This window comes from Amblyomma mixtum, chromosome 7, assembly GCF_055824585.1.
Source record: "Amblyomma mixtum isolate Tamu chromosome 7, ASM5582458v1, whole genome shotgun sequence".
Lineage (NCBI taxonomy): Eukaryota > Metazoa > Arthropoda > Arachnida > Ixodida > Ixodidae > Amblyomma > Amblyomma mixtum.
This window is the reverse complement of record NC_143018.1, coordinates 54414624-54436403: the sequence shown is the minus strand read 5'-3', so window position 1 is coordinate 54436403 and position 21780 is coordinate 54414624. Positions and strand designations below refer to the sequence as shown.

The 21780-nt window shown below is 46.2% G+C and overlaps 1 protein-coding gene across 2 annotated transcripts; it reads right to left on the bottom strand.

The window, feature by feature from the left end:
- Positions 1-334: 334 nt before the first annotated feature.
- Positions 335-17346, bottom strand: LOC149336105 (uncharacterized). Of its 2 annotated transcripts, none has more exons than XM_089552589.1 (3): positions 16894-17226; positions 4858-5050; positions 335-786 (listed from the first exon to the last, which is right to left on the bottom strand). In XM_089552589.1, the coding sequence occupies exons 1-3, from the start codon at positions 16894-16896 to the stop codon at positions 458-460; spliced, it is 525 nt and encodes a 174-aa protein (XP_089408715.1). In that variant the 5' UTR covers positions 16897-17226; the 3' UTR covers positions 335-457. The 2 variants fall into 2 exon arrangements, with proteins under 2 accessions (XP_089408715.1, XP_089408716.1); XM_089552590.1 differs by lacking the exon at positions 16894-17226 and adding an exon at positions 17244-17346 and having other exon boundaries at positions 336-786.
- Positions 17347-21780: the final 4434 nt, after the last annotated feature.

Below are 21780 nucleotides of genomic sequence, written 5' to 3'. Positions count from 1 at the left end.
GCTGAGAGAGTACACACAAGGAAGACCCGACCTGAATCTGCTTGCCTTAACTTGACTTGCAATGCACCTGTGTTGCTGCTGTTCAATGATGTGAAAAGTTCCCGGTATGTCAGGTATGCGAAGAGTGCTTCACGGTAAGCATTGCTTGTTTGAAACAATTTAAGTATTTCACGCTTTCTGGCCCATGGTATACTTTACTCGGTGTACACTGTCACCTGATGTACTTACCTACTTGCTTTATTTGCTGTACTTCGGCAGGCACACTGAATATTGACGCCAGTTTTTCAAGTGGTAAAAATACATTTATTAAACACTGAATTCATCAACAAACAATTTTGTGTTCTTAATAGTGTGGTGTAGTGCAATTCCTGCGCACTACAATAAACTTCCGCTACAGCCTTGCTGTGTAGGTTTTAAAAATATATCTTAAGACCAGGCCCGCAGTGAGCGCGGTGGCTCAGCGTTGCTTCCTGAACAGTGGCGAGCGGCCGTGCTTCTTGACACGATGGCTGGACAGCATGCGGCTCGTCGGGAACTCCAGAAGACACACGTCGCACGGGATCAGCGGTGCCCCCGTGTGCAGTCGCAAGTGGTACTCGAGCTCTCGCTTGAACATGTACCGGACGTGGCAGCGGTAGCATTCGTACATTTCCTCGTATTCGACCTTGGCACGGTAGACAGGTCTTCCTACACTCCCCAGCGGCTTGAAGAGAGCGCGCCGTTTGCGTCGGCGGCGTTGTGGCACCTCCTCATCGTTGTTCTCTCCGTCGACCCCTATCGGTCCACCTGCGAATTCCGTCCACACACACGGACTGGTTGGTTCTCTGCACCTTCAACCCTGAGCGATTAGTTTTGGTTTGGTTTGGTTTATTGGGGTTTAACGTCCCGAAGCAACTAAGGCTATGAGGGACGCCGTAGTGGAGGGCTCCGGAAATTTCGACCACCTGGGGTTCTTTAACGTGCACTGACATCGCACAGCACACGGGCCTCTAGAATTTCGCCTTCATCGAAATTCGGCCGCTGCGGCCGGGATCGAACCCGCGTCTTTCGGGTCAGCAGCCGAGCGCCGTAACCACTGAGCCACTGCGGCGGGGCCTGAGCGATTAGTGAGGACGATTTCGCCCTAGAGGAAAGCCAGGAGCGCTGTCTCCCCGCCAAGTATACAGCGAAGTGTCTCGGACGCCATCGGCAATTTCAGGATGCACAAAACGTATTTCTCCGCACGTGAGCTAAAACATGTTCGGCTGTGCCAATGTTTGAGAAAGTATGCCTGGGAAAAACGACCTGAGCGACTAAAACAGCATGGCGAGGTGCAGCACCAACTAGAGGCACCGCATTATGTACACCCTTTGCCAGAAGTTTACAGAACAGGAGGTCTGCTTCCGAGCACCACCGCGTGGCTCGTAACACATCCTCAGCGTTCCAAATCACCTGAAGCCAAGGTTTCTGGTCCTGCCCGCTGCAGTAGGTAGGGATCCTACAAATACTACAGGGGCGCTTCATCATTTCACTGTGCACGAATGCACTTCATCATTACATATGCTACAACGATGCACCTTATATTACGCATTTAACGGCCGCATTTTATCTTCTTCCCTTTTTGGTTCTTGTATGTTACCTTTTACGACCCGCTCTACTTCCGTCTTTACCTCCCAAGTTCCCTTCCCCAGGCAGAGTAACGTGCCAGCGATTTTTAAACGCCGGCTAAATTCTCTGTTGTTCATTGAATGGTTTCTCTCTCTCTCTCTACAGGAGCCCCACTGCACGGCTTGAAGGTAGACCCTCTGGACTCTAAACTACTGACAAAGGCTTACATCACACACACAGCAGCTCCACAGAGCACTGCACTCTTGTGTAATTCGGTCATTATAGCGCACCCTTCTTTCCGTTTTACACTGACGTATGGCGCTAAACCTTGTCCACCTATTCTCATTTTCTACCCTAGGTCAGCGGTGCTTGAGAAAGATCTCAGAACTGTGCTTGAGTCAGAGAAAAGAACAATTAGTTTTCTCACAGAGAGTATGACGCACTCTTCCAACACACAGCCGATCGGAACTCCAACAGCGCAAGATTTTCAGGTGAACGTTCCCGGCCCACGAGTAGTAGTCGTCGTCAAAAGCGCGCGAGGAATCCCGCAAGCACTGCTACTTCACAGGGTCCCGGTCAAAAGATAACCGCAATCGCCTCACGCTCACGCATGGCAAATTCAAAGGTTACAAATTACAAAGAACAGCTGGCGCTGAACATGTACTCGTTACCGCGGGTGTGATCGCCTTTGAATTTTAGGCGTTTCGTTTCACACTGTACTAAATCTTCGTGAGAACACTAGCGAAGGGGACACGTGGTACGAATTTCATTTTCTCTTGGTTGAAAATGAAAGAGCAAACTTGCTTTCTCGTAAGCCTACTGACAGGTCACAGACGGTTCCCATCGAACGGTATCAGATGCAACGCGATATAAGAAACGCAGACCATTTAAAGCACTGCATTAATCGCCTTCCAACACAAATCACTCACCAGGGAACACAGGTAACTGCTGTGAATAACACAATAAAGAACCTCGCACACATCACTAGGCAAAGACAAGTGTCACCGCCATCGTGTTAAACTACCTCGGGCTTTTCACCTTCCGTCCACAGGTCGATGCAGCAGTTCTAGTAGATCCATTGATAGAAGAATCAGTGAATAACCTTCTTCCAGGGCACAGTTCTGACGTCATACACATAACTGCTGTGTCGCATTTGTGCTTTCGTTAATGTTGTTGTCGCAGCATATGTCGAGCGCTAACTTGTTTAAAATTCCACGTTCTGGCCTCAGGCACACAGTGGCCAGCGCGAAGAGTTTATTGTATCTGCCATGCACGCTAGACTAGCACAAGCATTCCCCTCAGCGACTTCGCATCTAACGTATACTTAGCGTTTCCGACGGCGTGTAGAAAAGCTATCGGTTCAGTCAAGTTGACAAAATCTAATTGTCATCTTTCAAGCGTCGATTGAAAGTGAGATGTCTCTTAATAAAATGGACATTCTCCAAAACCGAAGTGATAAGCTTAGCTGCTGTTTGAGATCACCGAAAGTGATGAGCCCCCGAAGTTACCAAAATCTAAACGTCATTTTTTTTCTGTGAACGTGTAAGAAAGTACGAAGTCTCAAGCTGTTTAGTGTTCATTACAAGTTGTGACGCTGTTTACGATCATCGAAAGCTATCGGCCCAGTCAAGTTGTCGAAACCTAAGCGTTTCTTTCTTTTTTTTCAGTGCAGTTGATATCTGCACTTTATGAATGACCAATCTAAGATCCGTTTCTCAAGGTTTAACATAATTTCAGATCGTCGAGAAGGCCGCGCTGACGAAAAGCGTAACACCTTCAACTGTGGAAACAAGCTGTCATAATTTTTTTTATTTTTCAAAACGATGATAGTAATAATGTTTACTTCATGACCATCCAGTCCATGATAGCAGACTGGCCATAGTAAAAGCTGCCTTTTGAGAACATGACTACGCCACGGAGGTCCGGCCTCAATGTTTGGCTGCAACATAGTCCTTAAAAGGTGTCTAATAAAAATCTGGAATTCTGACAATAATTTTCAAATGCATATTGCAAACAAGGAGTGAAATCTTTTCCCCATAATTGGCTGTGAAGAAGTTTGAAAAAAAATTAACAGTGGAAATTTTGGGATGGAAGACTGAGGAACGTTAGCAGTGTGAACCCAAGAAATAGTCGACCGTTATCACGACCTGATCGTGCCAGGTCGGAGAGTATCGGCAAACTTAAAATATATCAGGAAAGTGTTGTGATTATTATCCACGAGAGGCTCTTTCCGCGATTCTTTTTGCAAAGTGGGCCGCGAACATTTCACCTTTGATGAAGAATGACATCTAGAAGACACGTCCGAGCTTAAGTAAAACGGCAAGTTCAGCTCGTTTGTAGGTCACGTCCGTAGAAGCACGACCTACCAATAAAAAGACAAAGGATGCGCAACTGCCTCTAGCACCATTAATTTTAGCGCAGCTCTCGTCCCGTCTTCTTGGTCATCCATTGCCTTTTAGCGCTGTTTTACAAGCATGACCAAGCAGAATTTGCAGAATTTGCAGTGACGTGTAGCATATTCCAGTTCGAAATAACAGTGACTGTCCAAGAAACTCGGTTTTATCACTATGGTACTCAGGCAGAGCAGCAACTACTAGTATTGCGCCATGAAAAGTTCAACCACCAGAGAAAATGAATACGGCAAATTCAGCCGAAATAGTTATGGCCACAGCGTCTTGCATGGGGGAAGGAATGTGCCGTGATGACAGCTTATCTTTCCAGAGGCGCATCCTAAGGTAGCTCGTGTCGATCAAGGAAGCTGCGAAAGAGGGAAAAAAGGAAAGCTGAGAAAAGGGGTCCTTCTCTTGGAAGAGGTAAATAAGTACTGTCAATACCAACGATCTCCTTAAGAAGTTGGGGTTGCAATGCCTAAACCATTGACCTTATTGCCGTAGCTCGCACTATCCACAAGCCTCTGTTGCCGCTGCGGTGGCTCAGTGGTTTTGGCGCTCAACTGCTGATCGAAAAGATATGGGCTCGATCCCGGCCACCGTGGTCGAATTTTGATGGAGGCGAAATTCCAGTGGCCCGTGTACTGTGCGAAGTCAGAGCACGTTAAAGAACCCCAGGTGGTAAAAATTTCCAAAGCTCTTCACTACGGTGTCCCTAATAGCCTGAGCCGCTTTGGGACGTTAAACCCCCATGAACCATAAACCAAACAAGCCTCTGTTTTCAAACATAAAAAGGCTCGAAAGGGAAGAATTTCGGACAGAAGAAGAGGCAACAACACTTCTGGCTTGGAGAACGTCAGTGCGCTGCACAGTCGCTTGCCTTCATTGTCAGAGCGGCCACGCGGAGACTCCTCTCCGATCTCCATGACGGGTTCCTCCCTCATCTGTCGGCCGAACTCGTCCATCGTTCCTTTACTGGCGTTCTCGGCACGCTGGCCCGCTGCAGATGACGGTCTTTTCCCCGACGTAGAAGAGGCCTCATCACGTCGACGTGGGGTCATCTGCACCTCGAACTGAAGAGGAGTTATCCGGAATCAGTGCGAGGTACATCACTGAGAACCAGGTGAGAGCACAGTTTTCGAATCAAGTTTCCAGCAGCGCAGTAAGCTGAGTGTCATGAAAGCATCCATTGAGTTATGAACAGTAGTGGCGTTGCCGATTTTAGGTACCATCCCTTCTATCCCTCCACCTCCCTATCTGCTCCCCTAGCCCTTCCACCAGCTGCAGATCACTTGCCTACGGCAGATTCCCCAGGAAGTACCCATTCCTTATTCTACTTTTATTTTGTTTTATCAACAGCCCCGCTGCTACTGGTTCTACCGTCGCTTTTTGTGATCGCTTATTTGTCTTGCAGGTCATGGTAGGGACCTTTCCAACTCGGTCTTCGGTATTTCAAGGAAACATGGACAGCTAAATACCGAGGTTACTTTAGAAGGACGCTTATGTTTCTAGCCAAAATCACGTCGTGACCTCGCGTAATTTGCGCCATGACGCGACCAGCTTCCGTAGGTTTCGAGCTTTCGTGTCTTGGATCGGTAGCAGGAAGATCCCCACATAAGCCGTTTTCTCACAACGATGAAACATATAAATAGCTTTGCGGTAAGAAAGTCAGTTCGGAGCATATAGCTAATACAACATAACATGACACACCTATGAAACAAAGAACTAGAAAAAAGGCAAGGAACAACACAGCGCTAAGAGTCAGTGCCACTCCGGTTCAAACTCGTTCTGGACATACAATTCTTTCAGGTGTGCAATCATTCTACAGAAATAGTCTTCAGCAACAGATTCACAATGTCGGTGCATCATGCGTGTTTTCCGCCAGCTGTGTAATCCAATTAAAAATAAGATATTTAAGGGTTCCCCAAAAAATGGTTGTGCAGTGAGAAATCGTACAGAATGCGGCGTCAAACTGTCTTTTTTTTCAATGTCCGCTGCATGATGTCCCACAAGAATATTCCATCTTTACAATTAATAAAACAATGCTCAATCGTTTCAGGAGCATCACAAAGACAACAGTTCACCGTAAATACGAAAATACCCTTTTTCTCTACCGACACTGTAAAAAATAAAACACCTTTAAAGGAGTTTCTAGGTGTCTATAACTCGCACCCTTGCACCCGGACCAGAAGGGAGTTTTGTGACTTCAATACATCTTTCACGTGGGGTGTTTCAGGAAAGAACAAACCCGAAAATGACAAAACTTGACCCAAAGGTGCTGAGGTGATTCACACACTATTACCACCCAGCCACAGGCGTTTTACGCGTCTTACACCCCTACACCCTTCAGGAAAAAAGCATGCAATGGGTTCATAATTTGTTCCCACTTTTATTACTTTTCTTAAGCGTTCTTTAAATTTACCATTATAATGCCTACGTAATGCAATACTCCTGTATTACTGGAGCTCTTCATAGCAGTAAACAGGCTGTGTGCACCTACGAAAAACGTTTATTAACAAACAAATCACAAAACTGCAGAAATGTGGAAAACTTTTATTCAAACAAAACACATCCATAAAACAAAGCACAAGAAGCTTCTCCAATGAATTCCTTACCACCAACCAAAGAACTAAAAATTTTAAGGTACAAAAGCACCATACTTGCTTTTATTGGGTTTATGGTGCTGCAAGAATAAGGCTATATAGCACTTACTCTACCTCCCAATTTTTATCAGAGCAAACAGAATGAAAAATTCATACTTGTGCAGCCTTATATACCAGCCTGAAGAAGGCTTGGACTGTGACGCTAACTCCCAGGAATAAGCAAAAAGCAAACTTAAGGCAACTTATGCTGAACACCCATATTCCTGACATTATGGCAGTTGTGGAGAGAGCCGCAGTGGTAAGCCTGCTGAGTAGTCATCCTCCCTCGACGAACAGGTCCCCAGCCACCTCAGGATTGTCTTCGGTGAACAGCATACATGGTGCGAGTCTGCATTTTAGACAAAAACAGTAAAATATTTCATACCAGTTTACACTGCTCAATGTTCCTTATAAATTCCAACATACTGCTCATTAACAATGTTTTATTATGCATGCTAACACTAACAGAAAGAAGAAAATCTGCCCATGTGGCAAGCAAGCGCCAGCTGTTATTTTTTGAAACATTCCAAAGAGGCCAGTGTAGTTTAGAAAAAATAGCTCTAAACGGCATTATATACACAATGTTTTAGCTAAAAAGCTATATGTTATGAAATGGAACGAAAGTGGTCAGGCCATGCAATTAATTCTGCACGAACTGCTACAAGCTAGTGCAAACCGCTGGCCTGCCTGGCGGGTAAACTGACTATAAAACGCACAAAACACCATGACAACAAAAACGAAAATAGCGCACTTCAATATGCTTTACAATAAACCGAACAACAAGTAATGTGCAACATTCACTATAACAACAGAAAGCACAGTGTCTGATCAAAGTCAGCAACACAACCCCTTCCATGAGAGTGGTCGGCTGCAACGAACACAAAGCATGCATTCATTATTATACCAAGCAAGTTACATCTTGAAAGGCAGGCAACAGTGTTAAGTTAACATATCTCCCATGTCTGCAGCCGGTAAACTCAAAAATCCATCAAGAAAAATTTGCACAAGGCCACTAAACTATTACAAGGAGGTGGGCCAGTTGGCGCATGAATCTTTGCAAAACCACGCAGGATAACAGGACACAGACAAGACAGGTGCAGCGATAAGTGAGGAATTTATTGTTTAGTTTGCAATGAATACAGGAAGCATCATCCAAGATACAAAGAAGGAAAGTCAGGGAATGGCCATTTTGTCAAATCTGTCGTGATTATTTATCCAGGTAGTCAATTTCTTTTTCATTAGAGTTAGTGATGATGTGCTTAAACAGGTTGAACAATTCTTATGTACCATACACGTCTCTTACATTTCTTCAGGATTTTACATTGTCGGAAGTGTGATATACACTCACAGTCCGATACGTGTCTTGGTAGCTTGCTACCATATCCTTTCTCAGTATTGCCGACATGTTGCATTAGATAAATGTGAACACGCTGACCTTATTTTCCAACACAGGACGCTCCTAAGCCACTATCGCATGCCGTGAATTTGTCTTTGCACTTCGTCTTACGCTGGGCTGTTTTTGAAGCACCTTTGCTAGGAGCATTGCATACTACATTCAGCTACTTTCTGTGAAAAAGCAAATGAAGCCACTGCAAAGAACTTCCACAAGCTGGAAAAGAAGGCCAAGCCAACAGCTTGACCAAACTAGGGCTGGTTGTGAAGAAGAGTGAGGGCCTACGCCTGAATGCCTTCTTTATGGCAAAAATACGCAACGATAACTGGCCTTTCAGAGTAATTGTCTCTGAACAAGGATTGTGGCAGCAACCCTTAGAGCAGTATCTGCAAGAATTGCTCTCCTTGCTCACCGTGGAAGACCTTTTCCTGGTAAAGAAGCCAGAAGTGTCCGCATTCCTCTTTAACAGCCGTCCAAAAGGAGTGTCTTCTCATTGTCATCAAGGACTAACATTACACGCTGCCACATACCACCTTGTTTTAGATGGTAAGAGAAGGCATTGATTCAATGGGAGCAGCATGATTCCTGAACCAATGCAGAATTAAAGGCGCACTGAAGAGGATTCTGAACATGTCTTTTTGCCGCGGGAACTCGATCCACACGTTCCTAGCATTCTTAGAAACAGTGACTTATTGCCCTGTGCGGCCTATTTCCCCAATTAAAACGAATTAACGTCTGGCTCCCGCCTTTTTTTTTTTAATTCTGCCTCGTACGGTGGGAGGAGTCAACCAACGCGTGGAGCGCCTTTCACCCAGTCCTGTGGAGGCTTTGCTTTCGCTTTATTTTGTTTTTTAGGTTTCCATGAATAAATAGTTTCATTCGCAGCTAATATAGCCGCAAAATAAGCCCGAAGAAATAAAAATACGCGCAGACAATTTGCTACTACGGACTACTACGTATTACTCCGCCGATGGCAGAGCGGCAAGCCGCCACGGGACTGGGTGAAAGGCGCTCCACGTGTTGGTCGACTCCGCCCACCGTACGAGGCAGAATTAAAAAAAAAAAAAGGAGGGAGCCGGAAGTTAATTCGATTTAATTGGGGAAATCGGCCACACAGGGCAGTAAATCGCAGTTTCTAAGAAATCTCGGAACGTGTAGATCGAGTTCCCGCGGCAAAAAGACAAGTTCAGATTCCTCTTCAGTGCACCTTTAATGCTGATAGATTCCTCGAGTTGCTAACCATCTATTATTTTAGTTTAATGATCTGCACATACAATGGCAAGGAGTATGCACCAGTTCCTGCGTTGCACTAATTCTCATTGTCCTGCTAGCCTGTCAAGATAGCGAACTATTAAAAAGCTTTGCATGGCACCAATTTGATAATGACCTTCCGATTTTTGGATGATTCCTAGTAATCCACAAGCTTCCTAAACAAGGGCAACACAACGAAGTCCTTGCTGGAGGTACAGCTTCTCAATCTATGGCTGCACATCACAGAGGCCCGTATGTGCTGGTGTTGTCCCCCAGTCGAAAAAAAGACTGTTGCTACTGGCACACTAAAAAATGTCTCAAACAGATCGTGTATTGACTGTCAGCAGGAAAGCGTTGAGGCCCAACTAGCATAGTTACCTGAAGCTGGTTTCCCGGATGAAATCGTCTGCAGCCTTGGCTTGAAGATAATGAAAGAAATTTGCTGATCCACACCAACGAGGCTTCAGAAAGAAGAATGGAAGTTAGCTGTGACGGCATATGTGCATGGTATCAGCCACACGCAAGAGAAAGTGGTCAGGCGAGCTGGTGTGAACTTAGTAAACAAGGCGCCTAAGTCACTGTCGCATGCTGTGGATTTGACAGCCTTCTTTTATACCAGGCTGTCTTTGAAGAACCCTTGCTGGGCGTGTTGCATACTAAGTTCACACTAGCCTGCCTGACCACTTTCTTTAGTGCGTGGCTGATACCATGCACCTATGACCTTAATCACCGTGTTGCCCACTACCCTCCCGGCTTCCACGTACTCCTCTGGCTCCCTGCGCACCATGTGGGCCTGGGTGAGAAGCTGCTGCCTCGTTGCGTGGGTCCTTACCGCGTCTTCTCTTCAGGCAACTGAGCAACGTGACCTATGAAATCACGTCCCTGCACTCCCGCGGCCCCCTCCACAAAGCTCGTGCACGTCACCTGTCTTAAGCCCTACCATTCACACCACCTTAGGGCGCCCAGGGACTGTGCTTCCTTCCGCGAGGCGGAGGGGGTAGTGCTACAGTGTAAGTTGTAAGGCGAAGAGGATGTTTTGACGCTGGGCAGTTGACGACAACAGGGACGCTGCAGCTAGTGCTTGGGGTGACTTGGTTTGGTGTGCCTGCTGCTGAGCTAAACCCCATAATAATATGCTATGACAGCTACGTTCCGTTCTTTCTGAAGCCTTTTAGAGGTAGATAGGCAAATTTCTTTATCCTGAAGCTAAGGCTGCAGATGAGGTCATCTGGGAAACCACCTTCAGGTAGCCATGTCAGGTGGGCCTCAAGGCATTCTTGCCGACGGTCAATACACGAGCTATTTAGGATATTTTTCAGTGCGCCAGTAGCAACAGCCTTTTTTTCGACCTTGGGAAGTAACGCCAGCACATATGGGCCTCTACAAAGTACAAAGATCGGGAAGCTGTACCTCCAGTGGCATTTCTTTGGTCAGCTCAAAGTTGGCAAGGACTTCGGAGAAGGTCTTGAAGATGTCAACAATGACTCTGTGTTACCCTTGGTAATGAAGCTTGTGGATTACTAAGAAGTCGTCCACAAATCGGAAGGTTGTTATCAAACTGGCGCCATGCAAAGCTTTTTAATAGCTGGCTATCTTGACAGGCTAGCAGCACAATAAGAATTAGTGCAACGCCGGAACTGGTGCATACTCCCTGCCACTGTATGCACACATCATTAAACTTTACAAAGGAAGAACGGAAGTAGATGGTTAGCAACTCGAGGAACCTATCCGCATTAATTCTGCACAGGTTCTGGAATCGTACTGCTCCCATTGAATTAATGCCTTCTCTTATAATTCTCAAACAAGGCGGCATTTAGCAGCGTGCAATGTAAGTCCTTGATCAGAATGAGAAGACAATTCTTCTGTACAGCTGTTCGAGAGGAATGCGGACACTTCTGGCTTCTTTACCAGGAAGAGGTCTCCCATGGTGAACAAGGAGAGCAATTCTTGCAGATACTGCCCTAAGGGTTGCTGCCTTGATCCTTGTTCAGCGACAATTACTCTGAAAGGCCAGTTATTGTTGCGTTTTTTTTTTGCAATAGAGAAGGCATTCAGGCATAGGCCATCACTTTTCTTCATAGCCAGCACTAAATTGGTGAAGTTGTAGGCTTGACACAAGTTTTTTAGGTTTCGTTCTTCACTGTTTGGCGCTTGAGCTTCTTTTGCAGCTTGCGGAAGTTCTTTGCGATGGCTTCATTTGCTTTTTCGCAGAAAGTAGCTGAACGTAGTATGCAACGCGCCCAGCAAAAAGTGCTTCAAAAACAGCCCAGCACAAGATGAAGCACCGAAACAAATTCACAGCATGCGACTGTGGCTTAGTTTACATGATCCTTCTCTCATGCGGAGCGTCGTATGTTGGGAAATAAGGTCAACGCGTCAACATTTGTCTAACAGAACAAGTTGGCAATACTGAGACAGGATACAGTAGAAAACTAGCAAGACACGTGTCGAACTGTGAGTGCACCCCACACTTTCGACGACGTAAAATTCTTAGGAAATATAATTAACAGCTCATGCCGAGATATACGAGACGTACATGACACACAAGAATTGTTCAACCTATGCAAGCACATCATCACTAAAGCTAACGAAAAAAGAAATTGACTAACTGGATAAATAATCACGACAGATGTGACCAAAAGATGATTCCATGACTTTCCTTCTTTTGTATTTTGGATGATATTTCTTGTATTTATAGTGAGCAAAGCAATAAATTCCTCAATTGTTAGTCAGCACAGTATCTCTGTCTTCCTGTCAGTGTCCTGTTACCCTGCACGCTGCTTTGCCTCGACTAATATACTATCACACATTAAGAGATGAAGTCTACATCTGGAAAAAGTCCACAAGGGGTTCCAAGCTGCTTCCTTTCTGGTTCACGTTCCCTTTCTTTGAGGCATACATGCACCATGTAGTGAACAAAACTACAAAGTAGATAAATAGAATTAATCATTTGGTAAATATCACAACTGTAAAATGGGGTTAACAAATGGCCACATTCATCCTTAGGACAGATCTGCACTTCATCAGTCATTACATATGAAACATGAAAATACCAAGCAGCCAGGTGAATGCATAAATTTTTCCCAGAAATTTACCAAAGATACACACAGTGATACCATTCCAGTGGATCAGTTGAGTATGTTGCTCAGGAGCAGCAATATCCATATGGGGTGAATGCTAGCAGCAAAAAATATTGGCAATGCAATATGGTTTGGTTTGGTTTGTGGGGTTTAACGTCCCAAAGCGACTAAGGCTATGAGAGACGCCGTAGTGAAGGGCTCCGGAAATTTCGACCACCTGGGGTTCTTTAAAGTGCACTGACATCGCACAGTACACGGGCCTCTAGAATTTCTCCAAAGAAATTCTAGCCGCCGCGGCCGGGATCGAACCCGCGTCTTTCGGGTCAGCAGCCGAGCACCATAGCCACTGAGCCACCATGGCGGCTAGGCAATGCAATATAAGTTTACATACAAGATGCGAAATAAACAGCATGATATGGAACCATTCCAATTATGCAAGCGGAAAAATTGCATTCAACCTACACTGCAATATTAATCGAGCTACAAAAATATCATAACGGCTTCTTCAAACCAGCGCACAGCTAGCATTTATGTGTCATTGGGTCATTCCATGCCAACTGTTCCAGGCTTAGCACCGAATCTTCGATTTCTTTAAAAAAATTCATGGCTTATTACATTACTTAGGCAAACATTATCCCAGCTTGTTTTAGGCAGAGTAATTTTTTCCCGTCGTGGCCGCCATCTCGTTTGTAAGCGATAGCCAAACCTAACCTTGCAAAAAAAATTTGTAAAAAGAAACATTCTTATGCAGGACTATGAAGTTTTTGTTATATAAATTAAAGGTATTCCATATCCCATGCAGTAAATTGAACTTATTTTGTTTTAAATAAAAGCTGTAATAAGTACAAAATATAAAAAATTCAAATCTTTTATCAAATTTTTTGTTCTCACAGTAGTTATTCTATTTTATAAGCTGTCCAGAATTCAAAGGCGATAAAAATGTTTCAGAGAGAAAAACACGTAAGGCAAGTCAGCGAAAGGATTCTAAAGTCGAGAAAATTTGCTTTTTGTGACATATTCAGTAGTCCACTACATAATGAGGTGATCTTAATTAAATTATGAAATTATTTGGAGCTTTTTTTTGTTTTAAGCGAGAAAACAATCTTGCAAGTTGAGTCCCTGCGTTCAACATCGACACAGCTCAGTGCTTCCTTTTCACTCCAGCACACTTTGCCAGCAGCTGTAAATTACACAAAACCAGCACTCCGCTGCACGAATACAATGGTGTGCTGGTCTTCGATGCCACCAGCTTCGGCAATAAAGAAATCTGCTGAAGGATAGATCTACAAAAAGTAAAAATGAATGGCCACATGGCCCTCGTTCCTCGATACAAACAGTACTCAGCCGGGAAGCACTCTTCGCGGTCTGACCAATCAGAGTTAAAACCTCTACTACCATGACAATTATTTAAACTTTTCAGTGGAATGGACTTTTTCACCCCATCACATGGGACGGCATTGGTGGAAGTGCGAGGTCCCCTGCAGCAAGAGAAAGCATTCAGAGGCCATAGAAAGGTCAAATACTGATCCTCTATAAGCTGTTTACATGGGTGGAGAAAACCAGTAAGAGTGTCGTAGCCCTCTGGGTGCTCCAACAAATGACTCAAGAAAACAAAAGTGAACTTACTAGGCGGTTTACAAGAGTGCTACCATTAAAAGGAATACGCATTTTTCACCACAGCAAGCCTTTTTTATCTCTCTCAATGGTGCATGCTGGACTTAAAGGGACACTGAGGAGAGCTCTATTAAAATTTTTTTTTTTATAGCAAAATCCGATAGTTCGGCATTTCATGGCTTTGTTGCCACTTGGCCGGCAGCGAAAAATGCATTTATTTCTAAGAAATTTGGATTCGAAGTTGAAAAAGTTTTTCCCGCCGCTCTGATTCAAACTTGGGATTCTCCTATGACGACACAGGACTAAGTGACGTGAAACATGACATTCACATGACGTAACGCAGACTCCGTGATTTCTGGCGGCCATGCAGTGCGGCCCAGCAGCAGCCGAAAAGAAAGCTACCGCCGGCCGCACGTTGAAGGCATCTATCGGCTATTGCGGCCGTCGCTTCGTTTACGTTTGCACCGGCGTTTTGCCAGCGTTACAATGGATCCCTTTCTCGAAGTCGTCAACGAAGTTCTCACAAATAGACACCTTTAGCATACCGTGTACCTTGTTACCGTTAGCGGAATACCAGGAGCCCCCATACTACCCATGCCGCTGTGAGCAGGCGTTGATTGGTCCCGGCGCTGCAGGAGCGCGCGTAGCTGTCGGGTACGTGGTGCCATCTGGCGACGTCAAGGAGATGTGCGCATGCATTTGCTGCGCCTCAGTGATTCGTGGATTCTCGTGTCCTAGTGTTGCTAGAACTATTGGTTCTAGCAACACTGTTTTGTCCTATGACGTCATGAAGCTTGTACTTGCGAGTTTGGCCTGTGGCGGCGATACCTGTATTTTGGTTCTTGCTCTTTTCTACGTTACAAGAGCTTTGTTGTCAGTATGAATGGCGTTTTTGTAATCAGGAGCTGGTATTCTGTCGATGCAAGTCAACTTCAAATTCTCCTCAGTGTCCCTTTAAGTCATGCTCGAGTTTAAACTGACAAAATGTGAGCGAACATGCCAGCAGACTTTTCAAAATCAAAATATGAGGAGCATCCACATGGAGTACCGTGCAGCAAAGCTTTGCATCTCCTTGATACCAGCTCTAGCGTGCACCGCAGTGTCGAGCAAGCAGTCAGCAATGCTCGGGTTGAAGGTAGAGACTCAAACTGCAAAATTATTTTCTCGCCTAAAACGAAAATTGCTCCAATTAAAGTTTTAGAAATGTCACAGCCATTAGAAAATAAATGAGGCCAACCTCATTGTGCCACTGGTGGCTGAATATGCCTCAAAAATAGATTTTTTTTTTTAGCTGACTGACATGCCTTGCGTTTTTTTCATCTATGAAACACTTTTATCACATTCTTTGCCTTTTGGATAACCCAGAAAAATAGTTGAAATGACTTTTATGAGAACATAAATTGGATAAAATATATCAATTTCCATGCAAAAGTCTGAATAAGGTGGCGTGGAATCACCTTATTCAGTATTGCACAGCAACAAAATAAACAGCCTACTTATCACCAGGCATATACCAGCTTCCATATAGGTCAATATATTGGCTGGACTGTAAGAGGCTTCTGTAGCACTAGAAAAATTACAAGTTACAAAGAGGACACCAATCTGAATCTTTACATTGTGCACATGTATAACCGTGACACTAAGAACTCCCACTCCCCTACGCACTTGGATGGAGGCATTGTTCCGGCCAGCCTACCAAATATAGTTCCCGCAATATCATGAGTCGAGCATTTTGCCCTCTGTAGACATGAGCAGCAAAGGAGACTTAATGCTGCTAATAACAAACATAAGCATCCTAAGAGTTTGGTAAGCTTGCAAAATTTTAGCTTGTTCGCTCCCAAAAAGATGCAATAGCAATCTGAATGGTCATTCATTCAAACCATGCGAATGCAATGGGTAAAATGGCTTCACAGTGTAAAAGGTTACTTTCTTGAGCTATTCGGTACATGTTGGTCAGCATGAAGGGCACAGCATGACTGTAATGGGATGAAAGAACTAGACAGACTCGGCGCTGACTCAAGACTGACGATCTTTATTGCTGCCACACAATAAACAGGTGAAGAAAGAGCACAACCAACATTTTTTTTTGCGACAGTTTGCCTGCTTAAAACATGTGGCACTGATTGACTGCGAAGGGCGAAAACGCTGGCGAATAAAAACAAAAAAAAAAGAATGTTTAAAAATGTAGAAAAAACCGTTACTCTGCCATCTAAGCTACTGATGTAGCCTAGATCATTGCATGTGAGCACAACAGAAAGTTTGCTGATGCATTTGTCTTGCTCCTGACGGATCAAACGCATCAACAGCAATCTCCCGCGTGTGCTGGTCCTTATGCGTGTACAGTATGGTTGTACGGCTGAAAGCAGAGGTGCAATTTTCACACAACAGCCAATATATGACCATATTGCTTTCGGGAGGTGGTTTTAAGGAGCGCTTGTGTTCGCTCAGACAGTCGTTTAGGCATGTCCTGTTTGACTGATACAGCACGTTCCGTGGGATAGCTCACACCTGTGCGCCACATTTTTGGGGCACTCGTACAGAAGAGAATTCTTTGTTCTTTTCGCATACTGCAGGTGGCAACCCTTCACGGTTGACACTCTTGCAGAGACGTTGCAATTTGCTTGGAGCAGAGAATACTACTCCGGCCCTAGCTCCTATTCTTTTCAAGTTGTGAGACAGATATCGTATCACACGTGTCTCACAACTTGAAAACAAATAGAAGCTAGGGCCGGAGTAGTACAAAAACAGCTCTGAGTAGAATCATTCTCGGCGAACTCTGTTCAGTGCTGCTTCTCTTCCTGGATACACGGAAAGAGCTGCCTGTCTGCAGATCTTGGCACTTTGGTACTAGAAGCGCCAAGCCTTAAGGCCGCTCTTCCATAAAATATGCTTTGAATAATGCAAACCAGCATGCATGAAGACATAGTATTGCTTACCATTCGAGGCAGGTGCGTAGTCGTGCCGAGCTGAAGTACGTCTCCAAATCACGGCAACGCTCGTGTTTTTCATTAACGCCGACTTCAGGACGTTTCTATATTACAAAATGCATTCAGGTGCATAAACACGCGCACATTATAACTTCGCCCGTGATTTCTCATATCAAACCTTTAAAACGTGAGCGAGCGCCGGCCTTTCTGCCAATCTACAACAAAAACGCATTCGGCAGAGCCTCCAAAGGCTGCTTCTGTTCCGATACGTGAGATACGAGTACTTGGACAGCAGTGAACGAACCTACGCACTACTCCAGTTATATATGCACAAAAAACACTTCAGTTCAAAGCAGTACCTCGAAAAACGCGGTCGAAAACGCAGTTCGCGACAACCGCTGAAGCCCGCACACCAACACGCCACACCACACACAACAGGTGGGAAAAAATCAACAAAACAAAGGCTCGAAGGTACCGATGGCCGCCTAGCGGCGGAAATGTGGTTTCGATTTCAGTTTTGAATTCAGTTTATTGGGTGTTTTACAGTGCGTACGGAAGCTAGAATGCATTTGCAGCATCGGAACAGCATACGCAACGATTGCCAACAGTTACCAGTTACGGAAAATGAGAAGTGATTAAATTAGATATATTTCTTCGGATTCAAAAGTTACCATGAATTGGCCCCCTTGCCGTTTTTTTTCTTTTTACGTTCACTCCAGCGGCTGCATTTCGATGGTGGCGAAATATATATAAAAAAAGTGTAGCCTATATCGTCGTCGAAAGTCTTCGTCAACTAGTACTACTATCGAACCAATGCGCTTAAAGTCTTCAAACATTTTCTGAAGTTCTTTCGCCATTTCTCATGCTTGTACAATTGAAAAGATAACATACGTGCTTCGAGCTATGAGGCGGTAGTGACAGATATATGTGCGCTGCGTGCGTTGGCATGGAGAACGTTGCGGCAGAAACATGGCACAAGAACAATACTCGTTGGATATAACAACCGTGCTGCAGAAACGCGGCACTTGAACATATAGGTCGCCGGCGTACTTTTGGGCAAATTGGCATTGACGATGAAAAAGTTGGACGCGTATAACAGACTCCCTGGATCAGTGGACACCGCAGTCGCGCTTTCAGGTACTTGGCGTTGGTGTCCATCGGTAAAAAACTGTACTCTGGCAAAATATGTCGTGCTTAGTAATCCTAAACCACCAGCCATTTTTGTATTCGACGGAACGTTTTATGCTTCCATCATGTTCATTTCGGTGGAAGGAGGGCGCTCCACCTCCCGATCTCTGCCTCCTATACGAGGCTCCTTGCATTGGGGTGGTGAACACCTATGGGGAGGTGCGCGAGGCGCACCTCACTAATCTATACACCCGTATTGCCCAGACTGTGTCCGGTCGTCGCCATCTGGACCGGCGATATATAGAACGCGACCATTGCGGAAAGGGTACGAGTGCCCGAACTATGGAGAGACGCCCTCGGCGTTTCAACCCTTCCTACCAAAATGGACAGAGAAGACCAGAATGGACGGCGTGAGGCGCTGGCGAATGCCCTGCACCGCCATTATGGCTCCAAACACAGCGTTTTCTACGTAGACGTTGCGGGCCCATACTATTCCAGGGGAGGATGGTACACGGTCGCAGTCATTCACGAGGAAAGACAGGTGGACAGCCTCACTTTTAAGGCCTCTATCACAACCCACGTGGAGAAGGTAGCAATCGCCCTGGCTGCCTCCCACCCTCAATCTAAATTCATCTTATCCTACTCGCGAGGGGCCTATCGGAATTATGAGCTGGCTGGATAACGCCTACAGCACAAGGAATACTTCGAAGAGCAGCTCGGGATCAGAACCCCGCGATCCGATTTCTCATTTGTACTCCAGGCCACCAGGGCTTACCAGGGAACTCGGCCGCCCGCGCACTCACTAACCGTGCCCCCGACGTAGACCCTCTCGATGTGGATTAGGACCTGTCCTCTTTTAACATTGAAAGATATATCTTCTCATTAGTAATCCAGGATCGCACCGTCAGTACCCGGCTCCTCTCAAAGGCCTAGGAAAATCGGGCAAAAGAATAACACTATTACTCTGCCCGGCAGTACTCAAACATTTCGATCCTTCCTTCTCTCCATGGCCTCTGCTTTTTCTGTGGGGAGGTGGCTGACACCTTCCACATGGTCTGGTCATGGCAGCAAAATCCTTCCCTTGCACCCACAACCCATTCCCCTACTCGAGAGGACTGGGAGGCGGCCTTCCTCGGCTGCTTGGACCTGACGGCCCAACAAGCCCTGGTTCAGCGAGCTCGTGTGGCGGTCCAGACCAATGGGGTCGCTGAATAAGGGACTCCTCCTAGTATTGTAAGGGGAGCTGCCCTCTAGAGGCTGCTTCCCTGTCAACCTCCTTGTAGATATTATTAAACGCTTTACCTTTACATCATCATTATCATCACGGCGAACGGACGATAGCGTTCAGTGCACTCCCTGGCAGCGCTGCAAGGCTCTGTCGCGTTCCACTCTTAACGGCGAAGCTTAAGCGTCCTCTATTTTTTGGGGGGGAGGGGGGAGTCCGGGAAGGGAAGACGAAACTGCCGTGTTTCCACTGAATGCATCGCCATCTTCCTGGCCTCCTCAGCTGAGTTGGCAGCCCCTTGCCATCCTGCTTTCTTCCTGCGTTCGGGCCACCATATTGGCGTCCCCCTGCCTCATGACTATACCTCTCGTACGAGCGCTGCGTTTAGACATCATTCTTGAGCCAGCCGCCTTGGACAGAAAATTCCTCCGGCGAAAGCGTCTCTCCTTCAATGGCAACTTCCATATTGATCTCCGATCGCAGTCCTGGGCCTTAGGGGCCGGCGACTTGCCTCGCTGGCACCCTACGGGCAGCGCCGTCTAAAGTCGCCGTTAGGCTTGGCGAGGTCGTCGAAGCGACGAACTGATTATCATGAAGATCACACAAAAATTGCGTTTATTGCCGTGGATTTGTTATCCCGGTGGTCCTGGTGACTTCCGGCATCGATTCCAGTGGATCTTTCTGGAGACGCAGACTTCTTAAATCCGCCGAAGACATCGACAATTCGCGGAGCCTACGTGGCCTACGTGGACGCGCAGCCAATTGCGGGAAGGGGAGAATGGTGATAGCGGCCATATCTTCGAGTCTGCGCCTCAATCATGTCCGGCAGTTCCGAAATTGCTGAAGAAGCCGACATCGCGCTCGCAATAGCCAGCACGGGGGCGTCAGCGATAGTCAGTAACGCCAAGGTTGCAGTGATGGACTTTGCCTGGAGAAGGTCTTCCACCTGACGAACGGAATCCTGCGTACCGCATCGGACGAGCGCACTATTCACATAGTCTGGACACCTAGTACACGCATCCCTGGCTGGATATGAAGCAGCTCACAAATCGGCTCGAGGTTTCGGTTTCCGAGCCAGTGGGCACACCGAGGGCTTCACAGACAGGGATCGTCTTCAAGGGCGTCCGCAGAATTTTTTGCAGGGGGGGGGCCCATTGGTTGTTGGCGCCGGAGGGGGGGGGGTATATTCGTAGCAAAAAGGCACTATTTGCGGAGTAAATTTATTTATTTATATATAAATAAAAAATAAGTAAAATACGCACATGTAAGAAAAATTACAAACAGCAAATTAAAGCGCGGCTAGGAGAGATACATTAAAGTTTATCAACGAAAAAACAATTAAAATTAATAAAAAATACAAAAAGATACTATCACTTCGTGGAGAAGAGTGCTCAGTCTTGCTGCATACGGGTTCTCGACTCACCCGGATTGATGACCAGCACACAGCACAATATGTTCACAAACACGCAACTACAGTCACTCAGTCAGTCTTCCTTGAACAGCAACTGTAGGCGCCTCGGATTTTTCTGGGCGAATTGTGTAATTACACGGGTGATAAATTCATTTCTGTGCTTCACTACACGCTCTCGGTGCATACTCATCATACACATTGAATGGAAAAACGGTTGAACGCGTACGTTGAAAACAAAAGACAACTATATATACAACAAAAACTTCTTTACAAGATAAATGCACGCTCGCCCCTTCATACACCTCGCTCCATCTTGCTCGCGCATCCGCACAGTCGAGCAACCGCACACACACTGCTCGCCGCTCGTCGTTTTCTCGTCCGCTGTCTTGGTTGTTCTGACCTTCGTTGACAACCGGCCACTAAAAACACCGAAGCACAAACACAGAGGCGCGCACACGTGCAAGGGCTTACTTGCCGCAATATCCCCGAATGCGCACTTTGGGGGGTGAAAGGAACGCCGCGCGACTTCCGAGGGGAAGGAACACTCGCCACTCCGGTCGGAAAATTTGTTGTTGTGTTTTTATGGGGTTCAGAGCCCCAAAACGCATCAGGCTATGAGGGACGGAGTAGTACAGAGTTCCGGATAATGTCGACCACCTGGGTCTGGGTCTTGTTGTGGACGGAGGGGCCCAGCGAGTTGTGGAGGGTCGTTCAGGGCAGCAGGTCCCGGCTCCAAAGGAAGATGGCGAACTCCATTTAGGAGGAAAGTGTACGGAAGGTTTATTCACATATTTACAAGCGTAAGAGAAGTGAGAGACCTGAGTGAGAGACCGAAGTGGGAGACTATTCTGCCGCATTCGTTGTCGACTTTTATACCCTTCTTCGTCCCCAAATTCCCTAGGTTGAGGACGCCCACGCCGGATTGGGAGGGGCCTATAACTTTCACCTCTGCGCACAAACACAACACCGCACCTAGGGTCACGCCCCTGTCACGTGTTGATTCCGAAGGAAAGAAGGCCGCCGTCGAGGCGTTGACTGCGGTAGGTGGTGGTTTCTGGCCAGCTGAAAGTCCCGCGGGTCACCGACATCTGTTGTTCCTCAGATGGCATCCGCCGCTCGAGGCCGGAACAAA